Below are 19,204 nucleotides of genomic sequence, written 5' to 3'. Positions count from 1 at the left end.
TTTAATTTTGCATTTTATGAAAGTGCAACAATATTTTGATATTTGTGATATTTTTTGCGATTGAGGCTTTCGCGGAAAAATTGTCCGCCATCTTGTTTTTGCACATGTCGTCAGTTATTATTGACGATTGCATTGTACAGTAGTTCTTTTATTCTATAAATTTGGTGAATTAACATTTTAGTTCATTATTCTGGAATAGTTGCATGGTTTCAGAATATTTTCTGGACTAAACTTATTATTAAACAGTGAAAGTACGTGTACTTTCATGCATTTGTAAAACCTATCTTTAGTTTATCTGAAAATTTGAAGATTTATTCTTTTTAGATGTATTTTCATTAGAATTCTTGATATTTCACTGGGAGTTTTTAAATTTCCCGGATTTAACAACCATCTATAAATAGCTCGGGATACCTCATTTTTCATTGGTTGTTGCCATGAGCTAACCGGAAACGGAAATCGTTCCATTGTTTACTTTCCGGTGATTGGAATTCTAGCAATTGCATCTATTGTTCATTGATATTTAGTGTAACTAATAAGTGTAATTAGTTGCGCTAGTTGATGTTAGAGTGCAATAGCAATTGCAGTTGATTTCAACCTGTATTGTTTATTTTGTTTAATTTTTTGAAAAAAAAAATATACTGAGGAAATAAGGGCATTTTCATTTCATTGTAAGAATATTACAATTATTTTCAACTTGCTTTATTGCTTCATCACATAATAGTATCATTACTGGTGTATGCATAGTTGAAACTGTAAATTTTCTGAGCGACAGGATATATTACAAGCATATTTTGGTTTACCGTAAAGCTTTTCTACTTCCTAAAGAGCGCACCTGTAGCAATACCGTATTTACTCTAAAGCAATTAATAAATAATCAAGTATAGAAAACCAAATACACTGAAATTATTTCAGTTTATTTTCAAGCCAGTGCTATCAGTGTGATTAAAAACTTTGCCATGAATTGTTTTTGGAGAATAATAATTTAATGTCTTTATTTCTACATTAGTTGTGTTCTAACCTAGCCAGTGCACGAGTTCTTGCACCCGGAGGTATCTGGCCTTGAGGGTACAGAGGAGACGTGCATTGCGGTCAAGCAGTCGCAGTGAGCAGTAGGATCATCGGTTCTCCGGCATCGCTGGGGATCGCGCATAACCTGCATCATACTTTACCGGCAGTGTCTGGTTGAGTGGAGGTTATAGGTATAAACCCAATCCATTTCCTTTATTAGTTGCCTATTATCCTGGAGTCATTAACACAATTGCATATCATTAAATACTATTCGTACTGTGTCTTGATCAATACTATAATATACAGTTATAATACCCGGCATTAAATACTGGGTGTTATATTTTGGATACATGAATTTTTGGTGTTTATGGCCATTTGTTTTATTACATTTTGTCCGTTTGATTCCATTTTTAGAAGAAATAGATTTGCTATTTAGTATTGTGCGTGATTTAAAGCTAAACTATTGAACAATATTTATACTTGACACTATCATTAATCACAATCACAGAAGAACAATTACCCGGTACCAAATACTGGGTGCTACATTTTCTAGTGTATATTATTTGATTTGTGATGGCCTTTAGTTGTTTTATTATGCTCATTTGCTTTCATTTTTGATTGGGTGGAGAAAGAGATTTATTTGATCATATTGTGGAGTGTGATTGTGCTCATTGTAGTAAGAATTTTTTGGTGAGCAAGGAAAATTAAGATAAATTGTTGTTTTTAATCAGTTTTTCTGATCATTGCATTTAGATTGCAAGTTGTGTGTGTGTGTGTCACAGTTCAATTGTAACTGAATTTACTTTAATTTAGACTTGACTTGGACAGTAAACTGACATTGACGGACCATGGCTGAGAGAACTGTTGATTTAGGTTCAGCTTATTTTGAGGAAATGAAAACATTGCAACAAAATGTACAAAAACAAACACCATTTCCTCATCAGTACCCGTCAGCGCAACCAACTCAAGTGCAGACACGACCAATTTCACAATCACAACCATTTCCTTACCAGTACCTATCTGTGCAACCAACTGGTCCGTACCCACAAATCCAACAGCCATACCCTGGACAACCATTGCAGTTCCCACCATGGCAGGAAGGACCGCCACAAAATGGGTCCCTATACAGGTGGTACCCTTATCCGCAGTGGTACCCGGCCCAAGGACAGTTACAGACTTTCACTAATATGGAGGGGCACCAAGGGATCAGAATACAAGCTGGTGTAACAAACCATGGATTCGCACCGGCAGGTACAGATGTTCAACCGGCAGGCTCAAATGTACAAACAAATGTTCAACCGTCAGGCACAAGTGTACAACTTAATGTTTTACCTGCAGGTACAAATGTACAACCCAATGTTCAACCGGCAATTAAGGGCGTCATCGTTCCCGAACGAGAGAAAAATGCTTGTCGAACCCACCGACACGATGAAAGACGACAAAGGTTGACCCAACAACCAAAGACACTTGTGTATAGTGGAAAGGGTAGTTGGAAGTCGTTTAAAAGCAAGTTTAACCGCTATGTGGTGGTGAATGATTGGAGTGAAAGGGAGAAGAAAGATTATTTGTGCTTGTGTCTCACTGACACGGCGAGGGATTACCATACACTTATTATCGATAAGACACCAAATATTACCTACAACGCAATCATGGAGAAATTGGAGAGGCGTTTTGGTTGCCAGGAAATCCCCGAAACAGCTGAGATTAAAGAGGGTGACCTCCCACTCGCAGAGAGCACGCCGAAAACAAAAGCAGTCCCTGAAGACAGTAACAAGTTCAGTAGTTTTTATTCGTCTGGCTATGTTACGGCTAACCAGTCTTTGGAAGTCAGCCCGGCCAGAGTACCTGTGAAGCAGCAGATTGATATACCTGTTCATTCACCCAACAATCAGACAAGGGCAGGTAATGTCACGTCTGGGGCTTCTGGTTCCAGCACTTCATCCATCTGCTCTGCGACAAACAAGGGCTCATTCCGCACCAACATGAGTTTCAGTCACATGCAGGACATTCTTTCATCTGATCTACACTCAGAGATGGATGAAGTTGAGATGGACCTGAACAACGTCTCCAAGAGGGACCTGATTGGCGTATACAAAGACGTGGTACAAGAACGAGATAAGTTAAAGTCGACGATGATTCAGTGTCAAGACCGCGCTTCCCGACATATCTCGGAGCTGAAAAATCAGATAGCCATGGAACAGCAGGCAAAGAGAGACCTGGTGGTGAAAGTCAACCAGGAAATAGAAGACAAAGTAGGGATAATAGAACTCTTGAAAGAGAGCAAAGAACAGCAGGCGGCTATGCTCACTGATAAAGCACGTGTTGACCAAGAATTAAGGGAGCTGCAAGCCCAGTTTCAAAAACTGCAGAGTTCCATCGAGAGTAAATTACAGCAGCAGGTACAACAGGCACGGGAGATGATAGAACAGTTAAAGAAAGACAGACAGATAGCTATTGCAGAGATGAAGCAGCAAGTGCATGAGGAGATTGAGAGAAAAGATGGAGAAATCTTAAGGTCAAGGTCACAGGCACAATCACTTGGTCACGAAAACATGCAGCTGAAGAAATGCATTGAACGGTTGGAGAAAGCTTCAACAAATCAGTTGGAGAAAGCCCGAGTAAATCAGTTGGCGACAGCTCGTGCAATCTTCAAGCGTTTGAAAGCAGAGAAGTCGGAGGCCATTGCTAAGAGGAAGTCGAGACTGACGGAGAACAAAATGAAAGTGGAGAAAGAGAACCTGCAGAAGCAGGGCAATGAATTCCAGAATGGGGTACGAGAAAATAACCAACTGCAAACGAGACTGGCACAAAGTGAGGAAAATTTCAGAAAGATGAATGAACAACACAACCACACAATTCTGGAGAGAAGTGAGTTGGATATGTTGGTCCATCAGATGCAGGTTGAGGCCGATAGACAGAAGGAGGAATACGGGAGACCGGTTAGTGAAGCTGGTCACATGTCAGATGCTAGTCTTGCCCAGTTGGCTGCGTACCATGAGAAATACGAAGCTGAGATCCTGATCCAGCATCAGACCACTTCGCAGAAGGCTGAAGAACATGCAGCAGACCCTCAGGAGGTAGTCAGTGGATACAAGGCTCAGATAAAGGCTGCTAGGGAAGACCAAGAGAGGTTCAGTGAGTCAGCCAGTCAGGTCACTGAGTTACAGAAGGCTCCAGAAGGGGGACAAGCGCAGTTGGACAAACTCAACAGATCTAGTGAAGACCAGGCAAGGTTCAGTGTATCAGTCAGTCATGCCACTGAGTTACGGAAGGCTCTTGAAGAGGGACAAGTTCAGGTGGACAAACTCATCATCACACTGAACACTCACAGAGCAGACCTCTTTCTCAAAGAGCAAGAGCTGGAGCAAAGTAGCATGGAGTTCAGGACAAAGATGGTTAATCATAGGGCAGGTGCAAAGAATGGCAATCATGATGTTTTGGCCAGGAAAACCATCGTGGGTGAGTGTAACAAGTATCACCTGGATCTTGATTTGGAGGACGTAGATGATGTGATCCTCTTAACAAAAACATGGAATAAAAGACATGACAAGACTAGGGAAATATGGGATCCGGGTATAGTCAATACGAAGGAGGTTATAAACAAGGTGGGTGATCCGGTCAATAGGCTGGATACTTCACACTAGAAAGCAAAATAATACAAACAATCCATGGTTGATCCGGTCAATATGCTGGATACTTCACACTAGAAAACAAAATAATACAAACTATCCATGGGTGATCCGGTCAATATGCTGGATACTTTACACTAGAAAGCTAAATAATACAAACTATCCATGGGTGATCCGGTCAATATGCTGGATATCGCACACTAGAAAGTGAAATAATACAAACTATCGGTTAAATGGAACGGACCGGGGATGGTGACACGACTAATAATTATCTTCTTATCTATACATGCATACTTACAGAATTCACACTTTAGCCGTCTTTCACGCTCTGCATTGTTAAATGATAGCAATCAGTCAACAATGTGACGGATATCAAAAACATTAAATACATGTCACTTAAATGTCACACACATAGAACAAGAAACGGAAAATAAACTGTGTTGTATCTTAATATTATTTTATTTAGTTATTTTCTTGCATAAGAATGTGGTCAAAACAAGGAAGCGTGATCGTTTGAAAATCTGTCAGGTAACTTATATCCCAAGTCAGGAAATTGACCGACCGACTGGACACTTAGCTGTTGACAATGATGTAACCTATTGTGTGTGTAGACAGCCAGATGACGGTTTTATGATCGAGTGCGATTGGTGTGATGAGTGGTTTCACGGGAGATGTGTGAATGTGAGTGAGGAAGAAGGTGTGAGAATAAAGAAGTATAAGTGTCCGAATTGTTGTAAGACGTAACTCGCTCGTGTGCTTGAAAATTTAGTTTTATAGTGGTTATAGGTTTTAGCATGTCTGAATCCGGCTCTGTTGCTGGAGAATATAAAAAGGGTGTCAATTAACTAGTAGATAATTCTGTTAGACAGTACATTTAAGTTGATGATATGCACTTGTAAAATAACATGTTTTAAAATACCATGTATTCTTCCTTTAGTTGATTTGTGTGAAGTATTGTCTTAACTATGACTACTGTATCAAGATCATAATGTTTAATCTGTTGATAAAAGGAATATTTGGAGTAAATGCTTTTATACTATTTCGAAATAACTTGTTAATATTAAATGTGATTAGGAGAACTCTCAAGAATTATTATAAGTTACAGAAATTATGATTGGCTTTATACAACAAATTGTTTATTATTAATCTTCATTATACTTTGTACAACTTTGGCACATGCTGAATTATATAGCAATTGTTCATACTTTGTGTACACCTTTTAACCATTTCAGTAATAATGGATTTCTTATAGATTACCCAGTCTTGAAATTATTTCACATATTTTCAAGGAAGTACTGGTACCATTTGACTTGATAATATATTAATGTTGATGTTTAGTGGATTATATATGTTCTCCATTATTGCACAATGTAACACGAAAAGTGGTTTTAATTATAATATACATGTAATGTAAAATCTGTAGTTGAAGAAGTATGTTAAGAATTCAGAGTTCTATAGCCTTTAATGCTCCTTGATCTATTATGGAATATTATAACAAAGTCATTGTTACATTAGAAACTGATCTGACTACTGAATATGCACTAATTAATGTCAGTTAAAACATGCTTTCTTCATTGCTTGATTGATTTCTAATAAGCCACATGCAAGTTACATGCACGTGTGTTTTAATTGCTGATGTTTGCTAAGATATTCTGATTAGTTTCTTATTATGCTGTGGTGTGTTTTCTCATTTTAATGGGTACTGGGTACTCCAGAAATTCATCTTGGGCAATACAATTAGGATGCAATTTTTCCCAATTCAAGAATAAAAATGTCCAACTCGACACAATAAAATAGTTGGGTGTATTGAATTTTACAGTTTTGATCATGTTTCAGGGCAATTTTGTAAAACATACTTCAAAACCACATATGGTTCTTAAGGCACTTTGGTTCCATGTTTAACTAGTACCAGTACTATTCTGAAAGGCTGAGAAAAGACACTAATTCTTTTGGAAATGTACACAGATACATGTCAGTCTGTAAATTGTATAGACACGAGATTATTGATGTACAACTTCATTCGGCAAACGGGCTGAGTGTTGTTTAAATATTATTTGATTAAAAACAATATGAATCTGGCAATAAGATCTTAAATAAGCATTATCACAGAAAAGACACTAGTGATGTTCGTACGTTTAACACTCCGGATTTATCTGGAGTCTACATAATTTTTATATAATGACTTAACGTACATTTATATATGTTCAGGATAATTACTCCGGTGAAAGGCTGGAGGTATCAATCCCACCATTTGTCTGTTTAAGCCTGCATTTGTCTTGCTGCAGGTGTTAGAAATCAAGATTCTTAAAACTACCCTGTGCGGCTGCTGAGAATGTCATCTTCCTCCAAGCTTGAGGTTTAATGCAAGCTGAAAGTGACCGGAGACCGCTGGTTACGACATGACTTTTCAACAGGGTTTATCCGACATAATTGTGTTCATGTTCTCCAGTTACATCCGAAGCAATTGGAGGACAAAAATTCCTTCATACGTTGTTATCCCTATTTGTACTCACAATATGGGTTCAAAACCAAAGATGAAGGGAAGAGGAGGAGAAATAGCATGGGGTCATTAGGAAGAATGGCGTCCGGCGAAAGCTGGAAGTTGAGAAGCCTCCTATAGGTAGTCATGTACCATGGCCAGCTGGACGACTGAGTACTTTCTCGGGTCTACTGTTCGGCTTGGTACCCTGCTGGACTTTGCCCATAAGCATGACTTAGGAATCAACGCGGAGGTGTCTCTATCTGAAGTAGATAGACAGTGGTTGTCCGAGTTCGCCCGTCAATCAGGATGGCCGGAAGTGGACTTCGACATTCAACGTCTGAACTCGCAGGCTCTTCTGGCCCATTGGCGTGTCCTTGTCGGTCTACTGAAACACATTCCAAGGGATCGACAAGTTTACTTCTTCAACCTGGACAATCAGCGTACCTCTAGTACCGTCCCGGCTGTGGCTGGGTTACATGTTCAAATCCCTGACGTGGAGCATCAAAGTACCCCAACACCCCCGGTTGTGGCAGTGACAGAACCTGCAGGAAGTGGAACGGCTCATGCTGTTTCTAATGTACGGAACATGTCTGTTAGGGAGTATCTGGCAGTATCCGGACAGGCAAACCTTTCGTTGGCTAGGGGGAACACATCCCAGGCGTCAGGGCGACCAGTAACGACCAGGATTTCGGCCTTAGATTCTCATTTTCACCTGGACCGGTCTCTAGTGAAATTGGTTATGCCGTATTACTCAGATATCCGGACCATTCTGGATGCAGATGTAGGGATCAGACCCCATGTTGAAGTGGATGTGGTAGGAGGTGTCCTGATCTATTGTGACCCCGAACCTAACCAGCAGATACTTGGGGGCTACAGGAGGAAGTTCTGACAAGGATACTAGAGTTGTCATCCCCTTGTCAACCAATCATCCTTCATATCCGGGATGGGGAGGATCGGCAGTCCGGAGTGCTCTATCTGGAATGTCTTGAATTATTAAAGCCCAATGTTGCTCGGACGCAGAAAGTGGTGCTGCATTGTTTCACCGGCGCGCAAGAGGTAGTGGTCAGCTGGTGTAAGGCATTCCCTTATTGTTTCTTCAGTACTCAGGACAAGCCCGGCTTTTCACGGAGGCGCAGAAACAGGCAGTCCGGAGGGTCCCGGCGAACAGGCTGTTGATCGAAACTGACTCGCCATACTTTCGACCAGCTGGGGCTCAGATGTGCACTCCATCCTTTTTAGGGGACGTGGCCAACGTTATTGCGTCATATCGGGATAGCGAGGTCAGGGACGTGTGCCAGCTGACCTTGAGGAATTCTACTCAACTGTTTGGGCTAGAAATAGCATAATGTAATATGACATTTGTTCGGCCAATTATCGAATTTTGAATATGGAGTTTAATATTTTAATGTTTAGAACATTAATTTTAACAGAAAGGAAACACAACTGAAGTGTATAGACAATGAATGGAAGTGAAAGTTTGGAAAAACTCCGTTGTTAAATATATGTTTCAAGAAAAACTATATGCTGGGCACAATTTACTCATCTAGTCTGTTCTAGTGGACAATTACTGGAGCATTGCAGAATTGAATACAATATAAAGTATCAACAGGGCCCGGAACTTTAGTGTAGGCCAAATTTTGGATGAAGTAACAAGTTACCAAGACTGAAAAAGGACTATGTCTCTTTCCCGTTGGATAAAATGGGGGAGAGTGTGGTAAATTTACTGGTGTGTAACCGGAACAGTACGGCAGAGGCTAATCGATTGACCGAAAACCAATGCAAATAATCGTCAGTCATACTGTAGCTTTACATCTGGACGGACGTCTACTTTTGTATCGGTGTTCATCCTATGTGTTTTGTGTCTACGTTCCTGGCCTGAGGGATCCGGGAACAGATACAGCTTTATTTCAGGTAAGTACTACCAGTATTTACTTCAGTGCAAAATGTTATCAACAATGCAAGGGTTAAGGAACATTGAAACTGCAAGAACTTATACAAGTTTACCTGTCTAAACCACAAACTCATGCAAATGGTACCATTAAAGAAAGCAATAATTGCTTTTTTTATTGACTTCGTCTTTCTTTCACACTTTTTATCTATCATATTGGATCAGTTCGCAATTTCCCGAATTAAAGTGTCGCTGTCGGCTAGCGCATTACACCAATTGTTTGCACGACGGGTGAGGGACGAACGACAACTCTGCTAGGAGCTTGCGATTACACTATTATTGATGCTATGGGTCCGTATTCACCGACGTTGGGACCGTTAAGTAAAAATATTCTATTATACTACATATATATACAAAGGATACAACTGTGAAAATTCCTGCACACAACCATGGTGTAAACAATAGCGAAAAATGTGCTTCCAAACGCAATAAATACACCAATTAAACTGTATTACAACAGCCAAGACATTTATCTTTCAGAAAATAATACACTTGGCAATTAAGTACAAGATTTTTAATTGAACTAAGAGAGAAAGTTTTATTCAAAATGCTCAAAAATCCTTACTTGGACACAGGTGTGCACAGCTGAAAACTGAGAATTCTAGAAGTAATTTTCGTATTCCTTTGTTATAAAGCTCTTTTGCTGGTACATATTCCTTGGATAGTTTTTTTTTCATAGTAAAATTGAACATAATTACTATTTAGTGAGCATATTTTACTATTTTGGATAGTTCACATGTATTTCTAACATGCGATTTGATTGGTTGAAATTCCACTGCAGTAATAAATCCAGCCATTCACGTTCCACGTAACATTACCTGACAAACTGCATACAAATCCTTGAAGATAGTAGAAATGTAAACAAATTTAATATTTACGGTGTTTTACATATATGCAGTTACATGCAATTTTGGAAGGTGTCTACTTTGATTAATAAAGTGTCTATGGATAATAAAACAAGGTAAAATTTGCTCAACTTCTCTGTAATTATTAAATTATGAAACAAAATGTGTCAAAGTGGGTGTGCACACCTGTGTCGCATTTCGAAAATTTTACCGTTTTTCATGAAACTTTCGTTTCAAACACAACTATGAACACTTTTACTGCTATAAACATAGTTATTATCTGATAGATAAATGTCTGAGCTGTTGTTATACAGTTTTGTTTGTGTAATTATTGCTTTTGGAAGCGATTTTTTGCTATTGTTCAGACCATGATATTGTGCAGGAAATTTGACAGTTGTATCCCTTGTATATATGTATATAGTATAATAGAGTATTTTTTACCTAACGATCCCTGTGCGTCAGTTAGACAGTATGCAGAGAATATATTTGAAATTCAAAACAGTTATCAACTATGGCATTTGTATCAATGAATTACCCAAGCACGCTGTCATACATCGAATTACTTAACCTGAATGTGCAGTTTCGTATTCCTTGAATAAATGCACAGTTATTTAAAGTTGTATAATCAAGAAAGAATATGTAATAAGAACCATATCATATACTTTGTAATGTAATTCATCATTTAAAAATATTATTGCCCGCTTCGTCTTTACATTTACGCACTTTTTGGCCCCTGTATTCATGTCAAACATGAATTGAGTTGAAATAAAAGGGTTTTTGACTCTTTGACATTATATTTAATATTTTGTCACAATCCTTAATGAACATGAATTACTTATTGATTAAGACATGATCTGTTCGGCCCGGAAATGTTCAAATTTAAACAAGTATGTTGTCATTAATGAAATTACAGCCACTAAAAAATTTAAACAAGTATGTTGTCATTAAAGAATTGCAGCCACTTTACTATTTTATTAAATTTATTGATAAAATATTGGAAAAAAGCGGTACACGAAATAGCATGTTCAATAGCAAGACATGTTCGGTATGTTTCGCAAATCTGGGCCGTATAGTCCGCTAAACTGGGCCGTATGATCCGCAAATGTTCAAATTCAAACAAGTACATGTATGTTGTCATTTAATTCATGTTATTACAGCAACTTTTAGTATTTTATTAAATTTATTGGAACATTATTGAAGGAAGTGGGACATGAAATGAATATTAATGTAGACATGGTCCGCAAATCGTGTCCGTATGGTCCGCATATGTTCAAATTTAATCAACTATGTTGTCATTTATGTCTTAACATCAACTTTAATATTTTATTAGCTGTATTCATACAATATACAAGGAGTGGAACACAAAATGAAAATTAATTCTGACATGTTTCGTATGGTCCGCAAATGTTCAAAATTTAAACAAGTACGGTATACTCCCGAACAATCAATCATGATTATAATTAGTCATACAATTCATTACGTCAACTTTAGTATTAATACAATATCAGGAAGTGAAAGACGAAATGAAAATTAATTTAGACATGTTCCGTATGGTCCGCAAATCTGGGCCGTATGTATGCTAATCTTGGCCGTATGGTCCGCTTATCTGGGCCGTATGGTCTGGGCCGTATTATCCATGGTCCGTATCGTCCCTAATTCCCGCACCCGGTGTGCAGGTAAGAAACACCAAAGATAACATTTCCTTACAAAACTTGAGGTTGTATTTACAACAAAATGAAAACCAGACGTCGTTTAGGTCGTATAAGAAAGGACAAAGATGGCGAGGCTTTTGAAACTGAACTGTTCTCAGATTTAAATAAAGATGAAAATCCAGAAAAAACTCCAAAACCAAATCATGATGGTATACTGTTAGAGACTATTTTCCGGACAGCACAGTATTTTCCGGACGTTTTAAAATATTTGTATTTCGTATCCGCTTTCGAATTGTGTTATTTTATTTAATTAAATTCTTGCTTTATTAAGGCAAGTTGTTGGTCAAAAATTGAAAATTGCTTAAAAGTTTGTGTTGGTAGTCTTTAACGCATGCGGCAGTTGTCTGTGGAAATTAATAGTTGCTCTTGAATGGTTTGAGCTTTTATGAGTACATACATACAGCTCAAAGCAACCTGGAGGGTCAGTAGCCGGGAGTTGGATTATTGCAATTGGGGAAATAAAACTAACTGCTCAACAAAACAATTCAGTGCCCTGACAGTGTTACATTTAGTCTTAGATTGAACAGTATGTTTATTGAACAAACTATGTACATGTTGCATACATGCAAGAAATTTTCAGATCCGAATCAGGACATTCCATTTAAATTGTCAGGACATTTGACCAGAAATCAGGACATCTAAAACGATCAATCATGCCACCTTTACATTAGTCAGTAATTAGTATATAACTTACAAGACCTTATTATTTCTCGCAAAAATTGACGATAAATGTGTTTGATAATTTCATGAACACAAAGTGAGACATTCACCATTTTTCGGAAGTAAACACACATTGGCACTATGCAGAGGAATCCATGACGTGAAATTTTGGGGCATGCCTCTATTTGACATCCATTTGGGACAGAGGCAGGTGTAATCATTCAACGTGATGTGTGACGTGAGCACTGTTTTTATTCAACCAAACATCAATTAACTCTAAATTTAGATTGATGCAATATGGTCATATTGTTTTCTGAAAATCAGTCAAAAACGAAAGTAAATCTATGCGAAACAATGATTTGTACCGGTCCGCGCTCAGTTTGTTTGATATACCAAATTGGTGTTTTTACAGGTTTGTTAACCTCGGGTGGTATAATACACAGAATACAGCGTAATAATATCTTTGGACTTTATTTGGGCCATGAAATACAAAAGCCGTCTGCTTTAAATTCACTACGATGCATCTATCACTAGGAATAAGCAACCCCTATCATAAAAACACCATGGTGTGAATGCCCGTTAAAATCAATAATTTGCCGATAGATCGCTGAAAAGGTGTTAAAAACAACACTGGATCACTCGACTAGTAGATATGGTTTGTTTATCGGGCAATAAAGGGATTAGCGATGGTAATTTAAGCCAGACAGAGCTTGATTAGAAAATGTTATTGTGAACTTATAGAATTTCAGTTGTTTTTTACGAATGTCAGGACAAATTGTGTCACATCGAGACACCGGGACAAACACCTCAAAAGCAGGACTGTCCCGCCAAGATCGGGACGTCTGGCATGTATGTGTATGACAGATAATTGTTAATGATGCTTCTATGTTGATAGGGTTTAGTGTACTGTTTTGTTTTAATTATTAGGTAACTTCAATTGTGAACTTTTTCAATAGGTCATGTTTCAACATTTTTCAACATCTTGCATAAATTTTCTATTTATAATCAAGGTTCTGATTAACTTCTGTAAATTTTTATATACATGTAAAATGTCTTATTTAAATGAAATAAAGTTTTTGAGTCATTAATTTCGCTGTTTAAAAAATGTTCCAGAACATATCTTTCAGTGACGTAATTCCAGTGAAATAAGAAAACAATTGAATATCCACTAAACTTATGCAAACAATTCAAAATAAAATGATTTGCCTTTCAAAATGTATATAATTCCTGTGAAATTCATGTCAAATTTGTTTATTGAGACCCTGTTTTGCCATGCAAGAGATGCTAGTGCCATGTGCACTTTAATAGCACTAATAGCAAACTGCGTAGGCAAATCTGAGACAACACTAGTCAGGCCCAACTTTTTATTGGGGTCGCCAAAACAAGAAACAAAAAAATTAATTCATTTTCTTTCATATAAGATGTAATATCCAGCAAAGAAAGCATATATATATACATGTATTTCTTATTATAAGCTTTAGTAGCCTTCCATTCTAGTACAAAAGAAGAAAAAAATCCCTACCTACCGACCCTGTATTTTTTCCAAGGAGACCAGAAACGGACCTATTTTTGTTTGGCCTCACATAAATCAATTAAGCACTAATTTCAGATAATTCTGATGAAGGGAACGATGCAGGTCAAGGTGAGCTCAATAGCGATGATGAGGCCCCGGATGATGTTGGTTTCCATGACAGCAAGATGTCGGTCTTGGCAGGGCCGCGGTCTGCCATGAGGCAGGTGGATAGGGGGCAGTCTGATAAGAAAGAACAACGGAGGAAACTGGATGCACAGTTCAAGGCACAAAATGTGTGAGAACTTTGTTTAAATATATGTGTAAAAATGCTAATGAAGCATCGCCCCAGATTAACCTTTGCAGTTCCCATAGGCTAATCAGGGACGACACTTTCATCTTTTATGTTATTTTCATTTTAAAGGATGTCTCTCCTTAATAAAATTTCAGCATATGCAGAAAGTGTCGTCCCACTCAACCTGTGTGGTATGACACTTTTTGCACATGCAGTAAGTCCAGTTTTCCCAAAATGAAAAAGGTGTGGGATTGTTTTTTGTGTCCTAGTCTTAATAATATAAGATAAAATATGCAAATAAACAAAAATGAGGCTCAGTTTTAGTAGTTGGGCAATGAATATGAGGGTAAAGAAGAAATATAGACTGCTTTTTTCATCTTTGTTTAAATCTGTTAATTTTATCTTTATGTTTTAGTCTTAAACAAGGGATGAACAGTGCAACTGAACAAAATTAATACTCAGTTTTAGTAGTTGGGCAATATATATACATTTGTATGTATATATATATTATAGCTTGTGTGCATTGAAATTCTTGAGGTTTTATTTTTCTGACTGAATGATTAAATATATGTAAATAAAAATGGTAAAGTGCATTTTTATGTGCAGGCAAAAAAACTGGAAGAACTTTCAAGTAAGAAATTGCCAGATGATTTCTTGGCAACTTTGGATGAGGCAGTTATATCAAAACCCAAAGTAAAAAAGGAGAAAAAAGGAAAATGAATAAACAGCAAGAAGAAGACAGAAAGGGACCCGGTGACTGTTTAATATGTTCTCAATGAAACAACTAATAAAGAGTTAAATAACTGAAAAAAGGGATAATAAAAATAATATTTTTTAGGAAAAATGGACCATTGACATAATTCAAGTTTACAGTATTGTTCTGCTCCATTGGAGTTAAAAGCTGCCAAGTTTTTAAAATTATCTATTGAAACCTGTAGACAGTGTTCTCCGGAAGCACCGACAGCCGGGGATTTCATTGGTTACTCATTCCCATAATATCAATGCAAAATATATTTAATATTTAATTTCTTAGTCGCTGGACTTTGAAAATATAACTGGCTACTCATATTTTTTTTTAGAACACTGCTGTTTAGCATGTTATGTTAGGATATCAAATACGGAACTAAATAGAAAATATAGACAAGCATATGTTTAAATATGAAACACATTGTTCCAATGGTCTTCCTTTCACAGATGTTGGTGAACCGAGTCCAGTGAAGAACTCCAGAGTCACTTTCACAGAGGACTTCATCTCTCTAACTGACCGGTATGTGACTTCATCTCTCTGACTGACTGGTAGGTGACTTCATCTCTCTGACTGACCGGTAGGTGACTTCATTTATCTGACTGACCGGTAGGTAACTTCATCTCTCTGACTGACCGGTAGGTGATTTCATCTCCCTGACTGACCTATATGTGACTTCATCTCTCTGACTGACCGGTAGGTGACTTTATCTCTCTGACTGACCGGTATGTGACTTCATCTCTCTGACTGACCGGTATGTGACTTCATCTCTCTTACTGACCAGTAGGTGACTTCATCTCTCTGATTGACCAGTATGTGACCTCATCTCTCTGACTGACCGGTAGGTGACTTCATCTCTGTGACTGACCAGTATGTGACTTCATCTCTCTGACTGACCGGTATGTGACTTCATCTGACCTACCGGTATGTGACTTCATCTCTCTGACTGACCGGTATGTGACTTCATCTGACCTACCGGTATGTGACTTCATCTCTCGTACTGACCGGTATGTGACTTCATCTCTCTTACTGACCAGTAGGTGACTTCATCTCTCTGACTGACCAGTATGTGACTTCATCTCTCGTACTGACCAGTATATGACTTCATCTCTCTGACTGACCAGTATGTGACTTCATCTCTCTGACTGACCAGTATGTGACTTCATCTCTCTGACTGAACAGTGTATGACTTCATCTCTCTGACTGACCAGTATGTGACTTCACCTTTCTGACTGACCGGTATGTGACTTCATCTCTCTGACTGACCTTTTTGCGACTTCATCTCTCTGAGTATGGGTATGTGACCTCATCTCTTTAAATGCAAGAAGAATGAAAAAATTAGTTAGTACAATTGAAATTATGTCTTGCAAAGTGTTGGTTTTAGATGGTAACCAAAAGTTTGTCATTCCAATACTTTTTACCAACCCACTTGGGGCATTTCCCTCCTGGTTTAATTCCTCTGGCATTTGAATTCCAAACCGTTTGCTATTTCTGCAATAACCAACACTTAGCCGGAAAATATTTATTGAATACACTGATCAAAAAAGAAGTTTGCAAGAAAGTAATAAGGACCATTGTTCAATGTGTGTATACACGGACTATACCATGGCTTTTTTCCTTGATTACGGAAAAGTGTCTGGTCTGGCCTTCCAAATTGGGGGGAAAATTATCAGCAAAACTGAGAAAGGGAAACAATTCCCTAAGTAAGCTTGATATTTGGGGAAAATTGCATAATTTAAATGAAATTCTCTTAAGGGAAGGGACCTTTCTCTTAGGGGAAGGGTCCTTTATAAGGCCCTTGCTTAAGAAGGAAAAAAAACGCAATGGTATAGCGGCTCTATTGAAGTTTGTTTGACTTCATCTTTATTAAACATTCTCTGAATATATGACCAAGGTCATGCAAAAATTGGTCTTATGCCATATTTGGCCAACATAACTCCTGTCTGCTATAATGTCACACAACGTTTCTAGGGGCCGTATTCACCAACAATTCTTTAGCAATTCTTAGACTTGAAAATAAAGAAAATTCTTAAGTCTAAGAAAAAATTCTTAAGTCTTATTCACGAACTCATTTTGTTAAAGAAAATTCTTAAGAATAAAGAATTTTCTTTAAAATTCTAAGAATGCTTCGGGGCATTCTTAGAATAATTCTTTAAGCTTCCAAGATGGCCGTTCGCGTTATGCGTTACGCCAATATCTTGTTTGAAAACGTCGAAAATGTCCCGCGTAGAAGATTGTTTGACAGAGAAAATCCTCTAGACGGTTTGTCGGAAATGGAGGTTTATAGGAGATACCGATTTATTCCGGCAACTATACTGACCTTATTAAATTTGGTCGCCGATTCTCTGGACTTTGGAACGCTGCGGAATTCTCCTCTCCTGCCGATCCAGCAGCTGTGCATATTTCTTCGTGCCATGGCGACTGGATCCTTCCAACTAGTCGTAGGAGACACTGTTCGAGTCAGTCAGCCATCCGTATCAAGATGCTGCCGACGAGTTGGACGAGCAATAGCTCGACTAGCTCGCCGTTACGTACGGTTTCCTGACAGGGAAGAGTGCAAAACTCTAAAATCCAGATTTCAGTCCATTGCTGGTGAGTGCCAGATTTGTGTTTGTCTAAATGACCTTGACTGAGAACATTTATCCAAGGGAAATCATTCACTTGCACTTCATTTTTGTGGGGGCATTGTCGTCGTTATTGCATAAACAACATACGCAGTTAGGACCAACAATTTTTTGATGTGATTTTTTTTAATCAAATGATTTATACACTACTGAGTATTTTTATTCAGTAATTTTTATCACTGTATCCATTTCATGTTTTGTATGATACATTCTGCATTATGCCAAATGCAAGTTCACAGAAAGGTGAAGCATACGTTAATTGAAGGGCGATGTCACCGGAGTTTAGTCCAAAGTAGATACTTCTCTCATGTCGTTTATTCACAGTTATTGTAATATTATATATCTTCATTCTTAACTGAAAATGACATTTTGATAATTACGACATTGTGGTTATTAATCTGCCGTTAAGCGTTATCGATCAAAATGAGAATATAAGTAATTATTATGTGTGTTTCTCTAAGAGTTTTATGTATAGCTTGGTACATTATGCAATTATGCCTAGGGCAAGTTCACAGGGGATAGAGGCCTAGCATATATAAACATAAGGGTGATGTCACCCGAGTTTAGTCCAAATTGAATCTTTGTTTCATTATGTTCCTAATTCGCAGTTATTGTAATATTATATCTTCACTCTTTACTGTAAATGCCATTTTGATATCACTCCATGGAATATAACAGTGTTATGATTAAATAATTATACATTTATGTACCCTTAGTAAAGAACGCTAAAAATAGCGTTGGTGAATACCGATAAAGAATCGACCTAAGAACGTTCTTAGAAAAGTAAAGAATAAAGAATTTTTTATTTATTCTTTATTCTCAAGTAAAGAATTGTTGGTGAATACGGCCTAGGGTCTCATAAGCAAGAAGTCCTTTTATTTGAGACCACTATAAAATCACTAAGTTTGCTAACGCGGTCAACAGTTGTTCTTTTTTCCATGTTTTCAGCGTCAGTCGTGTAGAAGTGGCAGAGCTCAAGAAGTCTGACACAGACAGTCGCACACTGAGTCAGGCTGCAGCAGCATTCCGTCAGAGCAGACTGTATGGGTCTCACATACCCAGAGAGTCAAGTAAGTCTTACACAGACAGAGCACACTCAGTCAGGCTGCAGCAGCATTCCGTCAGAGCAGACTGTATGGGTCTCACATACCCAGAGAGTCTAGTAAGATGTGAACACCATAATAAACTACATATCTGGGAAAACAGGGTTTAATACATGTGATTTAAGTATTGGCCCAGATGAGCCTGTGCAGTCCAAACATGCTAATCTGAGATGACACTTTTCGCGCACATTTTGGAAGAGATCGCCTTTAAACGAAAAACTCCCCAGGAGATGAAATTGGCGTTCCTGATAATCCTATGTGGACTGCACAGGCTGATATAGAAAGATGCTTTGCACACATGCATTAAGCACTGTTTTCCAAGAGTGAAGCTTAATAATGAATTATCATTATAAAGTATGCCACAAGATGTTTCTTTTGGAGCAGCTGTGACTGTGTGGAAAACTTCGAAAAAGGCTGAAAAGATAGCAAACAATTTATGAACATTCTGCTAATCTATCAAACATGTTAGAACTAATCCTAATATAAAAAAGGGTATGTTAAATGATACATCAACAAAAAAACAGTACGATGGTCATATTTATGAGGATAAAAAGTTTATTCTTCTTTAAATGATGAAAAAGGGGTGAAAACTTGCAACTTTTAATCGTTTGCTGGCCAGCAATTTGTTGGTAAACTCACTCCT

The 19,204-nt window shown here is 37.8% G+C and overlaps 5 protein-coding genes across 11 annotated transcripts in view; 3 read left to right on the top strand and 2 right to left on the bottom strand.

The window, feature by feature from the left end:
* Positions 1-19,204, bottom strand: part of LOC127841135 (coatomer subunit beta'-like) — a 238,277-nt gene that overhangs the window by 18,659 nt on the left and 200,414 nt on the right. The gene's annotated exons all lie outside the window — the stretch shown is intronic.
* LOC127841134 (uncharacterized protein CXorf38 homolog) overlaps positions 1-19,204 on the bottom strand; it is a 335,137-nt gene that overhangs the window by 203,207 nt on the left and 112,726 nt on the right. The window lies entirely within an intron of this gene.
* Positions 1-19,204, top strand: part of LOC127841140 (zinc finger protein 600-like) — a 188,286-nt gene that overhangs the window by 150,659 nt on the left and 18,423 nt on the right. The window contains exons 2-5 of one of the 5 annotated variants that reach the window (XM_052369760.1): positions 13,927-14,092; positions 14,696-14,842; positions 15,284-15,356; positions 18,407-18,528. The exons of 3 other annotated variants lie outside the window; for them this stretch is intronic. In XM_052369760.1, coding sequence (XP_052225720.1) covers positions 18,502-18,528 — 27 coding nt within the window. In that variant the 5' untranslated portion in view covers positions 13,927-14,092; positions 14,696-14,842; positions 15,284-15,356; positions 18,407-18,501. The remainder of the gene's footprint in view (positions 1-13,926; positions 14,093-14,695; positions 14,843-15,283; positions 15,357-18,406; positions 18,529-19,204) is intronic. One more of the 5 variants, XM_052369763.1, reaches the window with a different exon arrangement.
* On the top strand, positions 357-14,093 carry LOC127841142 (uncharacterized). Its single transcript, XM_052369772.1, has 4 exons — positions 357-668; positions 1,023-1,199; positions 6,923-9,030; positions 13,894-14,093. The coding sequence occupies exon 3, from the start codon at positions 7,271-7,273 to the stop codon at positions 8,006-8,008; it is 738 nt and encodes a 245-aa protein (XP_052225732.1). The 5' UTR covers positions 357-668; positions 1,023-1,199; positions 6,923-7,270; the 3' UTR covers positions 8,009-9,030; positions 13,894-14,093.
* LOC127841136 (FK506-binding protein 15-like) lies at positions 1,230-5,747 on the top strand. The gene has a single exon (XM_052369749.1). The coding sequence runs from the start codon at positions 1,857-1,859 to the stop codon at positions 4,650-4,652; it is 2,796 nt and encodes a 931-aa protein (XP_052225709.1). The 5' UTR covers positions 1,230-1,856; the 3' UTR covers positions 4,653-5,747.

Source organism: Dreissena polymorpha, chromosome 8, assembly GCF_020536995.1.
Source record: "Dreissena polymorpha isolate Duluth1 chromosome 8, UMN_Dpol_1.0, whole genome shotgun sequence".
In the NCBI taxonomy this organism is placed as follows: domain Eukaryota; kingdom Metazoa; phylum Mollusca; class Bivalvia; order Myida; family Dreissenidae; genus Dreissena; species Dreissena polymorpha.
Note: the sequence above shows the minus strand (reverse complement) of the source record. Positions and strands in the feature narration are given on the sequence as shown.

Coding starts and splice junctions, on each gene's coding strand:
- LOC127841136 (XM_052369749.1), top strand. CDS start 1,857: ATGGCTGAGAGAACTGTTGATTTAGGTTCAGCTTATTTTGAGGAAATG.
- LOC127841142 (XM_052369772.1), top strand. CDS start 7,271: ATGGCCAGCTGGACGACTGAGTACTTTCTCGGGTCTACTGTTCGGCTT.